General features: G+C 36.7%; 1 protein-coding gene across 1 annotated transcript in view; it reads left to right on the top strand.

The window, feature by feature from the left end:
- pnpla8 (patatin-like phospholipase domain containing 8) overlaps positions 1 to 15,121 on the top strand; it is a 91,387-nt gene extending 76,266 nt beyond the window's left edge. The window contains 2 exon segments of the mRNA XM_028811096.2: positions 6,423 to 6,618; positions 10,348 to 15,121. Of these exon segments, the coding sequence (XP_028666929.1) occupies positions 6,423 to 6,618; positions 10,348 to 10,622 (471 nt within the window). The 3' untranslated portion in view covers positions 10,623 to 15,121.
- The last annotated feature ends 1,033 nt before the right edge of the window (positions 15,122 to 16,154 follow it).

Genomic DNA, 16,154 nt, shown 5'->3' with positions numbered 1-16,154 from the left:
TGCTCAAGCTGCTGCCCCCGCAACCCGATCTCAGATAAACAGAAGAGGATGGATGGATGAATGAAATCTCCAATTTCAATAGTGGAGACGTTCATTCTTTAGAACTAAGTGTTTGGAATGCAAATAAAATTAATTATATTAATTTTAAACAGCAATTAATTATACCTACAGAAATTATAATGTTGTATGCAAAATATTTCTGATACCTTTCTTATTTTTAATCCATAAAGATGTTTATTATTTTTACTTCTATACTGTAATTTATTAATTCTTTTGATAAAGAATAATTAAAAATATTAATGATCTGGCATTTTAGCACTAAAGTAAACAGAACAAAACATGCCTTAGAATTGAGGCAAACAGCAGCATTATTAATGCTTTGGTTTGCCTTTGGACATTGAGCATAACAAATGACTGCACAGTGAAGTCTCATATCATTTATATACAGATGTGTAATTTTAGTTTAAATAGTCCTCTTATGAAGATATCAATTTTTCTCGAACAAAAAGGCTACAGTAGTGTACGATGTATTTCTGAGTGTAAATGGTTCAATTTAACCATTTTTAACATGTTAGTAATAAAAGAAGTCATTCATGCATCCACTTTCTAAACATGCATTTTTATGGGGAAGGAGGGGCATATCTAAATAACACTTGTCGTAAGATAGGAACCAACCTAGTTTGGAACAGAACTGGCAAAGTCACCAATGCTCAGTGACTTACTTGAGAAATCCTACAAGAACATGGAAAGAACATGCAAGTTTCAAACAAACAGTGAACAGGGTGGAGATCAAAGCTAGATTTTTGCTGAAGCCTTCACCAGAAGTTCTAAACGCTGTGGCGTTTAATCCATAAAATAAGCTTTATTTTGTAACTTACATGAAATTGTTACACAGGTGCTGGTCATGAAATTAGAATATCATGACAAAGTTGATTTATTTCAGTAATTCCATTCAAAAAGTGAAACTTGTATATTAGATTCATTCATTACACACAGACTGATGTATTTCAAATGTTTATTTCTTTTAATGTTGATGATTATAACTGACAACTAATGAAAGTCCCAAATTCAGTATCTCGGAAAATTAGAATATCAATTAAGACCAATGCAAAAAAAGGATTTTTAGAAATGTTGGCCAACTGAAAGGTATGAACATGAAAAGTATGAGCATGTACAGCACTCAATATTTAGTTGGAGCTCCTTTGGCCTGGATTACTGCAGCAATGCAACGTGGCATGGAGTCGATCAGTCTGTGGCACTGCTCAGGTGTTATGAGAGCCCATGTTGCTCTGATAGTGGCCTTCAGCTCTTCTGAATTGTTGGGTCTGGCGTATTGCATCTTCCTCTTCACAATACCCCATAGATTTTCTATGGGGTTAAGGTCAGGCGAGTTTGCTGGCCAATCAAGAACAGGGATACCATGGTCCTTAAACCAGATTCTGGTAGCTTTGGCACTGTGTGCAGGTGCCAGGTCCTGTTGGAAAATGAAATCTGCATCTCCATAAAGTTTGTCAGCAGCAGGAAGCATGAAGTACTCTAAAACTTCCTGGTAGACGGCTACATTGACCTTGGACCTCAGAAAACACAATGGACCAACACCAGCAGATGACATGGCACCCCAAACCATCACTGACTGTGGAAACTTTACACTGGACCTCACGCAACGTGGATTCTGTGCCTCTCCTCTCTTCCTCCAGACTCTGGGACCTTGATTTCCAAAGGAAATGCAAAATTTACTTTCATCAGAAAGCAGCAGTCCATTCCTTTTTGTCTTTAGCCCAGGCGAGACGCTTCTGACGCTGTCTCTTGTTCAAGAGTGGCTTGACACAAGGAATGCGACAGCTGAAACCCATGTCTTGCATACGTCTGTGTGTGGTGGTTCTTGAAGCACTGACTCCAGCTGCAGTCCACTCTTTGTGAATCTCCCCCACATTTTTGAATGGGTTTTGTTTCACAATCCTCTCTAGGGTGCGGTTATCCCTATTGCTTGTACACTTTTTTCTACCACATCTTGTCCTTCCCTTCGCCTCTCTATTAATGTGCTTGGACACAGAGCTCTGTGAACAGCCAGCCTCTTAAGCAATGACCTTTTGTGTCTTGCCCTCCTTGTGCAAGGTGTCAATGGTCGTCTTTTGGACAACTGTCAAGTTAGCAGTCTTCCCATGATTGTGTAGCCTACAGAACTAGACTGAGAGACCATTTAAAGGCTTTTGCAGGTGTTTTGAGTTAATTAGCTGATTAGAGTGTGGCACCAGGTGTCTTCAGTATTGAACCTTTTCACAATATTCTAATTTTCCGAGATACTGAATTTGGGACTTTCATTAGTTGTCAATTATAATCATCAACATTAAAAGAAATAAACATTTGAAATACATCAGTCTGTGTGTAATGAATGAATCTAATATACAATTACTGAAATAAATCAACTTTGTCATGATATTCTAATTTTATGACCAGCACCTGTATAATTACAAATTATTTGTGCCCATATTCTCTTTCCAGTGCTGAAATACAGTGCATCCAGAAAGTATTCACAGCGCATCACTTTTTCCACATTTTGTTATGTTACAGCCTTATTCCAAAATGGATTAAATTAATTTTTTTCCTCAGAATTCTACACACAACACCCCATAATGACAATGTGAAAAAAGTTTACTTGAGGTTTTTGCAAATGTATTAAAAATAAAAAAACTGAGAAATCACATGTACATAAGTATTCACAGCCTTTGCTCAATACTTTGTTGATGCACCTTTGACAGCAATTACAGCCTCAAGTCTTGTTGAATATGATGCCACAAGCTTGGCACACCTATCCTTGGCCAGTTTCGCCCATTCCTCTTTGCAGCACCTCTCAAGCTCCATCAGGTTAGATGGGAAGCGTCAGTGCACAGCCATTTTAAGATCTCTCCAGAGATGCTCAATCGGATTCAAGTCTGGGCTCTGGCTGGGCCACTCAAGGACATTCACAGAGTTGTCCTGAAGCCACTCCTTTGATATCTTGGCTGTGTGCTTAGGGTTGTTGTCCTGCTGAAAGATGAATCGTCTGAGGTCAAGAGCGCTCTAGAGCAGGTTTTCATCCAGGATGTCTCTGTACATTGCTGCAGTCATCTTTCCCTTTATCCTGACTAGTCTCCCAGTCTCTGCCGCTGAAAAACATCCCCACAGCATGATGCTGCCACCACCATGCTTCACTGTAGGGATTGTATCGGCCTGGTGATGAGCGGTGCCTGGTTTCCTCCAAATGTGACACCTGGCACTCACACCAAAGTGTTCAATCTTTGTCTCATCAGAAGAGAGAATTTTCTTTCTCATGGTCTGAGAGTCCTTCAGGTGCCTTTTGGCAAACTCCAGGCGGGCTGCCATGTGCCTTTTACTAAGGAGTGGCTTCCGTCTGGCCACTCTACCATACAGGCCTGATTGGTGGATTGCTGCAGAGATGGTTGTCCTTCTAGAAGGTTCTCCTCTCTCCACAGAGGACCTCTGGAGCTCTGACAGAGTGACCATCGGGTTCTTGGTCACCTCTCTGACTAAGGCCCTTCTCCCCCGATCGCTCAGTTTAGATGGCCGGCCAGCTCTAGGAAGAGTCCTGGTGGTTTCGAACTTCTTCCACTTACGGATGATGGTGGCCACTGTGCTCACTGGGACCTTCAAAGCAGCAGAAATTTTTCTGCAACCTTCCCCAGATTTGTGCCTCGAGACAATTCCTTTGACTTCATGCTTGGTTTGTGCTCTGACATGAACTGTCAACTGTGGGACCTTATATAGACAGGTGTGTGCCTTTCCAAATCATGTCCAATCAACTGAATTTACCACAGGTGGACTCCAATTAAGCTGCAGAAATATCTCAAGGATGATCAGAGGAAACAGGATGCACCTGAGCTCAATTTCAAGCTTCACGGCAAAGGCTGTGAATACTTATGTACATGTGCTTTCTTAATTTTTTTATTTTTAATAAATTTGCAAAAACATCAAGTAAACTTTTTTCACGTTGTCATTATGGGGTGTTGTGTGTAGAATTCTGAGGGAAAAAAAATGAATTTAATCCATTTTGGAATAAGGCTGTAACATAACAAAATGTGGAAAAAGTGATGCGCTGTGAATACTTTCCGGATGCACTGTATGTACTGCTTTCAGTTAAAAACTTTGCTTGTTTCAAGTAACTAGTGATTTGTACTCTGGAATTTGATTTATCTAAAATTTCTAAGAAATCTTGACTTGCTTTCAGTAGGTAACATGCAAACTAAGTCTTTATTGCATAATCAGAACCTTGAAGTATACTATGACCCTCATACAGAGCCAGTGTTGTTTCATTTGTTGCTTCATCGTGTGTCAGAAATTGCATATCACCTTTAAACAGCTATGGGTCACACCTTCTGGATGCCTAGCGAACCAAGAGAAAAGGTGGTTATGGATCCATCTGTTTGAAGTTATTCATTTACCAGACTGAGTAAGGACTTTGCTGTCTTCATCACAGTGTACTTAGTGTTTTTCAGAGTTTTCTTCATTTAAACTGGCTTTCTCCCATATCTGATAGAAGTGCCAGTTCTCTTTGTTAGGGGTTATAGATTTAACCGGGGGATTCATGCCTTCTGTTCATTTATTTTCTGACAAGTCCCAGTTCTCTCTTATCTAAAATGTGAAATGCTAGTTCAGAAAATGGATGGATAGATGAAAAATGTGAAGTCTCAGTACTGTGAACACAATTATTTGCTTTTTTGCTTGTTTAAAACTGGACAAAGAGGGAAAATGACACGATTGATTAACACATTTGCATAGTAATAGTGACTGAAGTTAAGAATTGTCCATGGTGTATTTCAAGAATGTGGGAATATTTTCTAGAAAATATATTTTCTGTCTATAGCTAAGTTTCCATCCAGTTTTTTGCGACGTTTTGTTATCGACAAACAGAATATACATAAAAAAAATGTGCGAAATTTGCTGTCTCCAGCCTGTTTCCATCAAACTGGCTTTTTATCGATAAAATGGTGTGCGTGATGACGTCATCCCCCCCCAAAACGAACTGTCGCATAACTTTTGTTGTATCGCAAAAAAAATCTGCCCTTGAGCCGTTTCCATACATAATTTTGTGTATGTCGCAAATTATCTACCTTTTGTTTTCCACGTTACACCTCCTCCACTAAACAAAGAAACAAAGAAATGGAGAGATTATTCAGACAATTTTTTGAAATTTGCCAGCTTACTGTTATTTCAGTTTCACAAATAATTGGAATTGTACATAATATCCGAAGACGACAGCAGAATGAAGCAGTTGCTTGTCTGATAGCCCTAGAGCTCGAAGAAAGTACCCCAGTGCGACGAAACCCACGGGTATGGGAGAGACGACGGAATAAGACCACCTGGGAGGAGGTGGTGGAGAGACACTTCACAGAAAATCTCTGGCTGCAACATTTTATAATGACACGGCCGACGTTTGAGATGTTGTGTGGATTCATCAGTCCTGATGTTGCGCCCATCACAGGTTGCCACCGACCACCGGTTCCAACCCAAAAGCGGATTGCCATCGCCCTTTACAAGCTGGCAACCTGCGCCGAGTATAGAGTATAGTTGGAGAAACTTTCGGGGTTAGTAAAACTACCGTCCATCGATGTGTATATGCTGTGTGCACCGCTATTAAAGAAAAATTAATGCGGCGTTATATCAGACTTCCGACTGTAGCGGAGGCCAATGAAATTGCATACCGCAATTCCTTGGTGCATCTTGTGCCACAGATTTACGGTGCGCTGGATGGCACGCATGTGCCTATTCTTTCCCCGACGGAAGGCTACCGCGATTACATTAATCGCAAAGGGTGGCCATCTATTGTTCTCCAGGCCCTTGTTGATGACAGGTGCATGATACGAGACATTTGCATTGGCACTCCTGGAAGTGCCCATGATGCAGCTGTGTTTGCAGCATCGGATCTGTACAGGTGAGCCTACCTTTCAACATCCCTTCTCAGTGCGATAACAACTGAATTAACCTGCTTCCCTTAAGGTTTTTAATTAAAACTGAAATTTGAATTAATACAAAATAACGACGTTTAATAAAAAAAAAACTCTCTTCATCAGACCATGAGAACCGCTCCGCCATTCTAGTTTTGATTGCACGTGATGAAAATGTGACACATTTATTTGCGCTAAAGCCCTTTTTTCCGACAAAAAGTGTTTCCAATGTAGTTTTTGCGACATCTGAAGTATCGATATGGAATTTATGCGCTAAAGTTAAACGGAAAAATATTATGTCGACATGTACAACATTTTATCGATAATTAGCATTTCCATCAGCTATATCGGTAAAAAAATTTGAAGCGCTAAATATTTTTTCGCAAAAACTCCTTGGATGGAAACCTGGCTTATGTGAATTGTTGTAATTGTTTATGTAAATGGTTGAAATATAATCATGTCCTTTTTGAATTCCTACAGGATGGAGGTTTATTGATCAACAATCCTTCTGCTCTGGCTCTTCATGAGTGTAAATCTCTATGGCCAGACACCCCTGTCCAGTGTCTAATATCTTTAGGAACTGGACGTTATGAGTCACTAGGTCAGAACAACGTCACATATACAAGTCTGAAGACAAAGCTTACCAATGTTATCAGCAGTGCGACAGATACTGAAGGTTAGAAAAACCTAATGCAACTACTGTTGAATTAAACAAGTTTGTGTAGGTGTACTTCACATTACTGTATTGTTACTATTTTGTGTACTATACATAATAGCAAGGTGCATTTTGAAAAAAGTAAGTATATTTTTAACTGTGTTTCGAAATGTTCATGTACAGTGGTATGAAAAAGAAATCAGAACACAACCAAAAATGCATTAGTCCTTACCAAGACATAAAATTAAATGAATACAGCCTTAGGTAGCATAAACACACTTAACAGATTTCGTTTTACTATTACTTATTTATTTAACAAAAGTTACTATAACACAAATGCTTCTATATTCAGTTAAAAAGGTTATTCGAGATAGTTGCTACTAATCAAATATAATTGATGGTTGGGAAGTTTTTTTTTTAGTTAATATGTGAAAAATAACATTTCTTCCTTTTTATGATTTGTCTGCTTTTCAAGGTAAATTTAATCAGCATTTTTATATTACACTAATGTGATTTTTGTTTGTTTTGAATTTCCAAACTCTCAGCAGCTAATGTGTGTTTGAAAATGTTTTATGATTTCTCTTCTTCGCTTAAGGATAGATTTTCCTATATCATTAAGTACTGCTTTCTATCGAATTTACTAACAATATATTTTCATTTAGATGTTTGAGCTGCACTGTTATTCTTGACATAGCAAATATGTGCTATGTCAGCTGCATTGACATGGTAATAAACTTGCCACTGATGTAAAAGTTGAGATAGCATATGTCAGCAATAATATTTTAATGAGACTTAAATGTGGACCTTTTTGTGGAAGAAGGTATAACCATATTCATGTAATTTCTGTTCAGCATTAATGCTAGCTTCAAACACTTGATCAATTCTTACTGCTATAAAAAATTAGTTTTTTTATTTTCTCATTAGAATATCAGTAATTTTGCATTTTTTCCTCAAAGTTCTATTTACTCTAATTTACAGCTAATTATTTTTTTACTTTTGTCCCAGGGCTGAATATTTTTCCAAAAAACTACGTTTTCTGAAAAGCACACAAAGCAATGGTTTCACACATAAATGAACATAAAATACTTATTTATGACAAATGTCACTCTGTTTTATGTCCCATGAGCCTCTCCAATATGTAGATTCACATACTTAATTATATACCTGTTTGTCTCATTACTCATAAGCTGAAAGGCAGTTTCTGGAAAAAAGCAGCTTGAAGTAGTCAAGTAGCTGGTAATCCAAAATGTCCACTAGCATGCTGTGTCGCTTGCTGAAGTCCAGTAGCCAGCTTGCCTCCCAAAGATCTATGTCTGTGTAGTCCTCCCAGGGTAAATGTTGTTGTAGACACATCAGCTACATGAACATGTTCAGCACTACGATCAGCTGGGAACCGAACAGCTCATGCAAGTACCTGTCTTTCGTTTTCGATTGCCAGATCATTTGCATCTTAATTGGAGTTTGATAAGTCAGAGTTCAATTCATTAATAATAAGCAAAAAATAAACAACTGACATGCACTGAATATTTTGCTTTGCGCATTCGCATCACTTTCTCAATCGATGTCACTGCCATTTTAAATGTTGTTTCAATGCTACTCACGCACATGCAGGGATTCAGTGTCAAGTCAATGAGTCTAATAGTCCTCCTAGCAAAGAGGGTCTACCTATCACTGTTTAAAGCTTTTATCACCCTTTACCCCTGCATGTCAGCTTTAGTTGACATCTGCCTTCAACCCTTTCTGTCGACAAATGTCTATATCCGCTCTTAAAAAGTTAAGACTGATCATTTAAAGGCTTTCACATCAGTTTTCTGTAGTGATGTTTTAGGTGAATTTTTGCACATACTCTTAATACAGCTTTACTTCCTGAAATATCACAGAATTTAGTTTTTACAGTATGAACAGTATAGTATAACAAGTGTTGTTTAAACTAATACAGCCTGACAGTAAGCTACCAGGCAGCTTGCTGTCTTAGTGATTATTCTGTTTTCTGGCTTGGTCCAGCGCGCACCTTGATCCAGTATGGCCTTTGAATGGAGTGTCAGAAAAAAGGCAGCATGGCATGTCTGAATATGGCTGCCGGGAGTGGTGGTCTCCTTCTCCTCCATGGATGAAAAATGGCATGGAGAGAGAGCATGTAGCCTACAGCCTCCTCTTATTATTGCTCTGTAGCTCCTGACACACCTTCTGAATCATATCCCTCATTCTAGTCCATTTGCATTGTGTCCTGTTCGTGTCTTAGCCAACTGTATCCCCCCAGGCTAATTGGCCTGACTAGTAAATTCCCACTTTGGAATTTCATCTAGGGCTTCCTGCATTCAAAAATCTTATCTGATGAATTGACTGGATTAAAAAATAAAATAAAAATACGGTAGATTTTTTTTCTCTCTACCACACCAGTGATTCTCAAATGTAGTCTTGTAGGCCCAGTTTGGTTGTAGGTTTTTCATTATCACCAGTTTCACCATCACTGAGTCATTTTTCCTTTGGTTGATCTCACTGTGTAATTAACTGGTCATTTTTATTAGTTTACATTTATAAAACTGCAGTAGTATGAAATTTAGGAATATTTCTGTTTTTCCCAAAGCTTCTCTTTAGTTACTGTATATTCTAATTAATTAATTTTTGATTGTATATTAATGACATGTAACAAGGAGCAACATGAACACAGGGCAAATGGTTCTGAATGTTGAAAGGCTGCAGCTACTTGGATGTCATACACTAGTACAGCTTACATAATCAGAGTACCAGGAAAAGAGAAATAAATATCAAGATGATGATAGTGATGACAACCTTAAAAATTAGCTCACTGAAATATACGTAAATGGCTGGTACATTACATTAGAAAAATAGTAAACCGGTTTTTGTAACTTATGGATTGACACCACAATACAAACTAGGTCAGAAGCTTGAAGCCACATCTGGTATCGGGAATGAATTTGGGAACCACTGGCTTAAGCAAAACACCCTCTGGTTGTAATGCAAAATCTTTCATTTGTATTTTGGGAGAGAAGAAGGACATGACCTAAATGGGATGCAGGTTACATCGTTGTTTGTAAATGCTGTGTCCTTTTCCACCATTAAAGTGCTTTAAAACAGTGTTTTCAAATTTTAGTCTTGGGGGAGCCCTGTGACTCAATGGTAATACAAGAATTAAAGAGAAAAATTGAAGCTATTGTTTTATGCAGAGACATAATACTGTAGTTAACAGTTGAATGATTATATAAAATACTTTCAGTTAAAATAGTTAATTAGCACACTAAAGGGAATTCCAGTAGGGTGAACATATGAGTCAGTCACAAAATAAATCCAAACAAAAGTCAATCAAAAAGGTAAAAGAGTTTCACACCTCGTAGGCAGATCTTAAGAGAAATAATTCTAGACATTTTGAGGGACAAAGCTACTCTAATGGATGATTCACATAATGGTATCTTGAGATATAAAGAATTCTGGTATTAGAAGATGAATACTGTATTACAGTTAATCATCAGTACATCATCGTGTTTAATATAAAATAGCTCCCATTCAAATCAATTTTATCACTGATAAAATGCTTAAAAAAGGTAAGGATGTCTTAAGAGGGACTATCAACTTTACTTCATACAAGAGGCCTAGAAATGTGAAGTCTAAAAATATCAGATTCCATTTCATCAGTTTATTAAATTTGTACATCATGTTAGCCTGTTTTTTTCAATTTCATACATGTAAGACATTTTTGTTTATATTTTTAAATCGACTTTTGTTTGGCAGAGGTACACACAATGCTCGATGCTTTGCTGCTTCCAGACACCTACTTTCGCTTCAATCCAGTGATGAATGAGGACATACCACTTGATGAAAATCGGAAAGAAAAACTGAATCAACTGCAAATGGATGGTATTCGTTACTTGGAGAGAAATGAAAACAAACTCAAAAAAGCAGCCAAAATACTAATGAAGGAAAAGACAACATCTCAGAAAGTAACGGATTGGATTAAATTAAAAGCAGCAATGTATGATGGTATTGCACCTTTTTCAAAATTATAAGGTTTAAAACAATAAATATTTGATCTACTGTACAATTTAAATAAAAATAATTTATCTTATCTGTCTTGGGAAAAGTCAGAAGTAACAGCACTCATTTGTGCTTTAGGAAATGAAACTTGCTTTAAGGTACTTGTCAAGTAATTTGCTTTTTGCCTTTTGGAAGAGCTAATCACTTGATGGTACTTGAAGGTATATTCTTACTAATAGCGAAAACCCATTACTGGTTTGACCTTGTGTGCTTTTATTAATGATTACTTATTTAAAACAAAACACTTAAACCATTTTGGAGTGCCAGACAGAATATTTCACTGATTATTGCATGCAGAAATGTGAGAAACGTTATATTGTAAGATAAACATTTTTGGTGTGTCTTTTTTTGCTAATACCGAATAATGAATTACACCTCACAAGATGCTGTTTTCCACAAGGCTTTTAATTATGTCAATTAGTTCTTCACATGTAATGTTTTTGTTTGTTGATTACCAAATAATTGCATAGTCTGATATCATGTTAAATTTGAAGTTGATGCATGTGTCTCTTTATTTAAAAAAAAGTATGTGTAGTTCATTGCACTGCTATTTGAATACATTTTGTGGGGAAATCTGGAATATTGCAGACACAAAGTGTTCCTTGCTAATTGTTTAAATAATATGTGTAACGTTTTCTGCTTAGGGTGCTTTCATGTTTTTTTTGCTTATCTTTTGTATTTCCCACATGTGATGAAAACAGTTAGCCCAGGTGATGGAGTAATAGAAATATTTTATTGTACCTAGGCATCTGCCGAGCACTGGAGGGTGTGTAGATCCCTAGCATATTGTACATTACCTCGGCCCACGTAAGAGCAAATAACCTTAAGTAAACTTTGAATTAACTGTGCCTTCACAGCTAACTTAGTCAACTTACTATCTTCATAATACCTTTAACACATACTCCAACATTCCTGGTAAGATGTGCATCATCTCAAGGTAAACATGATTCTTTTTCCAGCCTAACATCAATCTTCTGAGTCCTTATTTAATTGAGAATGCTGCTAGAGGCCACATATGCCAGAGTTTACAATGGCACAAATGTCACAACATTGCAGTGACTCACGTCAAAATGTGTGAGCACTTGTGGTTAAATGTTAACTAAAATCAAATGAGAAATGTACTGTATAGTAATGAAATGTAAAGGTATGCCTAAATACCAAACTGAAATTCTGTAGTAATTTTGCCCAGTATGCCCATGTTCAAGGTTTGCAAAAAGATTCACAGGGTGTGTCTTGTTTAGTTTAAAAGATGGGAACCCCCAACTAAAGCCCCACTTTGCACTAACTTTTATAACATGCATAAAGAGAAAGAAGCTGCATTCAGGATTGAATACTGGTGCAGTGTTGTGGAGAGACAAAAATGTTTACAAAAACTGACATATCTAAAGAAAACAATAAAATATTAGTAATATTACCTTTGTGCAAGGCTCCCTTATGATATTTATATAGAGTACTGTAAGGGGTGTCCAACTCCGGTACTGGTGGGTGCAGTGGCTACATATTTTCATTCTAACCATCTTCTTAATTAGTAAGCCATTTGTGCTGCTGATTAACTTGTTTATTTTGCCTTAGTTTTAATTGATGTGACTTAGACCCCTTAGTTGTTTCTTTTTCCTTAATGAACAGCCAAACAATAATGAGACACAAAACAAGCTGTCACATGACTAGTTAACCCGAAAATAAAGACAAGGTCTCTGTCATGTTGGTCTGCTCAGGTCACCCAAACATCTTGACAGTGGTCTTAGAACAAACAGAAGTCAACAGTCTGCGGTGGCAGGATGACAGCAGCAACAAGTCATGATATTCAATAACAGCTTTGAATAACAGCAAGAATTGATTTCTGATTAACAAACTGGTTGGAGTGAAATTGGATGGAGTTTGATGCTCCAATTTAGCTGGTCACCTGTTGGCTCGTTTCACATCTCATTTCTGTTTGGCTGGCTTTTAATGAAGAAACAATTCAATTCTGAGGACTGAATCCTTAAAAACAGACTATTAAAATGAAGGGAAAGGGAGTTAATTAGCAGTGAAAACTGCTTACTGGTTAGGAAAAGGGTTAGAATGAAAAATTTGTTTTAATTAGTTTAAATTACAATGAATAACAGAAGCCACAGTTTATACATTTACTTTAAGGAAAAGAAATGTTAAATTAGTGATGCACCAAAATGAAAATTCTTGGTCAAAGCTTGGTGAAAGTTCAGTTTCAGTAAACATTAAGCACAATTCCTAAACACCTTTCTTCTTTCATTTATTCACTTATTAGGCCTAAAATTAATCCATTTTACTTTTGATTTATAGCTTTCAATGAAAGTGAAATACAGTACTGCAAGTTGTTGAAAAATTATTTTATTATTGAAGCTAGACTTCTCAAAGAGACATCATTAAAAAAAATGGAATAAATGATGAATAAATATATAAATGAAAACATTAATTGATGTACTTTTTCCCTTCGTGCTGAAATATTTTTAAAAAATACAACATTTAAACCAGCTTAAAAAATTGGTAGGTGAAATACCAACAGCTTAACCAGCTTACTTTGGCTAGAATGACTACACACTTGCACTTTGCTGGCTTGTAAATTTCAAGATCTTGCACCCAGCCATTAATAAATTGGGTGCCTCCAGTGAATTATAACATTTTAAACTAAGGCCCTGTCCACACAGACGTCTGAACTGAGTGTTTTTCTGCTGTCTGTAGCATTAGATGAGTGCGGATAGAATGCTGAGTGTTTTTTTGCTAATTGCAGCCAATCAGACCGTCCACATGGGCTTTCAACATTTGCGTTCGGTCAGATGCTTGTTCGGATAGCATCAAAAAAACATCACATTTCTGCCAAAATCCTGATGAGTGTGAAGAAAATATCTGTATTGTGTTTACATGTCATTCATTTCAGTTCTGGAGGACCGGATATGTACCATTATTACATTCATGTATGTGTATATATATTATATATATACACACATTTACACAAATTATAATCAAATGATAATAATGGAGAAGTCGAAACAGTTTGTAGGTGTGTGCTAATGATGAAACTTTAGGTGCCGATGGGTGAGTGCATACATGAGTACTGTTTGTATATTTACTTACTTCAAGGTGACAAGAGCTGCTCTCCAGGGCTAACACTGACTAGCATAGTAGTTGACCGGCGTGTAATATGGTGTCGTACCATCTTTTCTTTTTCATATTTCTTCATAGATTACACATACGTTGTCACAGGATGAACTCAGTAATGGCGGTGATGTTTTCTCTGAATATGTCTCCGTATCATGAGGATTTTTAACACAAGGAGGTCAATGTTCAAGTCTTTTAAAGCCAACTGATCCATATTTCGTGAATCTAATGAAGGATGAAACTCGAACCTCAAAGGTTAAAAACACTCTGGACTGCCTCATAACTGCCCTCCACAGGAAACACACAAAACTACAATCTGAGCTGCAGGTTGGCGCCATCGAAAACGAATGTAACATCATTAATAAAGTGAGTGAGTGAGTGAGTCTGTCTGTCTGTCTAGTGAAGTCAAATAAGTGCCACTACAAAACGCAATTTAAATGACTAGGTCACGCAGAACGCATTCATTTAAACAAGATCTGAATGCCCATGTGGACAGGGCCTTAGGCACAATGTATTCACTGAGTCCAAACACATATTAATTCACATTATCAATATACAGTATGTGAACTGAGTTAGCTTGTGAGGATGACTTGTCCATTCCTTGGCTAGATCCATATTGTTTAGTAAGTTCTTGTTTAAACAGTGTTGCTTTGCATTCTGGGGTGATCCCTTGTTTTGGCCATTTGCTTTTGCTTTGCTAAAAGTGTTGCAGGTTCTTGTAGTATGTCAGTGTTCCTCCTTGTAAACAAATAGTCATCTATACATAGCATCCAGACCTCACAATGCAATGCAGTCTGACATAGTGCTCAGTCCCTATAGAATAGGAGGCACTGTTTGAAAACGTAATCCAGAACTAGAACAGGTTAGCAACACAAACATTGTCATATAGTGTATTTGGCCAAAAAAAAAAAAAAAATCAGCATTTTAATGATTTAGCCAAATACCAAATGTGCCATTTTTGCTGAATATTTTCAGTGGCTGAAATTGGTGCATCCCTAATTTAGATTGTAACTATTTGGTTGATTTTATATTTTTCAATTGCTTGAAGTAATTCTGGTAATTTCCAACTTGTTCTGGTTTAACAGTAACACAAGTAAATGGGAACAAAACATGCCTGCTATTAAATACCAAGTTAGTTTTTTACTTTTATATGTCATGAAAACAAACTTTTCATTAGAATCCAAAGCAAGAATAATGTTTTTAGCATAAACAACAATGCATGGTTTTATTTCATGGATGTGTAATGGCACTAATATCTCACATTGTGTTAATGAAATATGCTAAAGTTAAAAATTTAATATTTGTATTGAACGTGTTCAATTGGACTTTTGCATTTTCTGAACAGAAGTCATTATTTGTGTAAAAAAAAAAAAAATCCATCCTTCTAAGAATTAACAAATTACTGTATGTAAATGCATCGTGATCCGTTTTTATACAACTCACTGTCTTGTGATGTGTTGTTGTCATACATAACCTGAGAACCACTTTAGATAAGTGCATTCAACATGGGACTCCAGTTAAACTGGTAAGATTGTTCAGTGTATCTGAATTGACCGTGCCATAGAGATCTTCATAAACTTGAAGGGAAATAAATGCTGTACAGTAGTCCTAAAAAAGGTGATGGTATATAAAGGATTAGAAGAAATCACTTTGTAGCCAGCCCAAAATTATAATAAATCAAATAAATTAAAGTTTTTCCTGTCTTTATTTACATTCCAGGATCTGGTTGATCTGTTTTTAAATTGTGAATCTTTAAAAAAATATACCGTGAACACATTTTTTTCTTTGAGACAGATAATTAGAAAAAATAGATGGAGTCTGCAATATGAACAAAGCATCCTTTGATTTCTGCAATACTCTAAATATCAAATGTGCTGGCACTTCAGCATCATATTATAATTTCCTTTTACTCAGATTGAATAGGGAAATAAATGGCACTCAGCTTGAATGTTTGCTGTTGTTGTTTCACTTGTTCCAGTGGCCACATATGATTAATGGGGCATTGCAAGAAACAAAAATGAAGTAAGTTATGTGATTTGAATGGGAACATGCTGGAGAAAACCATGCAATGAAAAGGACTGTGTGCCTTGGCTGTAAAAAAAAAAAAAGCTTGCACAGTCCATATTCATAGTGTTTAGGACAATTGTAGGGTATCTATACAGTACATAGCATCCAGACCTCACAATGCAATGCAGTCTGACATAGAGCTCAGTCCCTATAGAATATGCTGTGAACACATTTTTTTAGTAGTCAGGTTGTTGTTATAAAACTTTTGTCTCAATTCAAACCATGTTGTAATGTGTTACATCTTAGCATGAGTTTAACTTCCCATTCTTTTCTCTCTTGCTGTGTTCTGAAGTTGCCCATAAGTACTCCCTCTCACAGTGTCC

The sequence above is a fragment of the Erpetoichthys calabaricus genome, chromosome 1 (assembly GCF_900747795.2).
Source record: "Erpetoichthys calabaricus chromosome 1, fErpCal1.3, whole genome shotgun sequence".
NCBI classification, from domain to species: Eukaryota; Metazoa; Chordata; class Cladistia; order Polypteriformes; family Polypteridae; genus Erpetoichthys; species Erpetoichthys calabaricus.
Note: the sequence above shows the minus strand (reverse complement) of the source record. Positions and strands in the feature narration are given on the sequence as shown.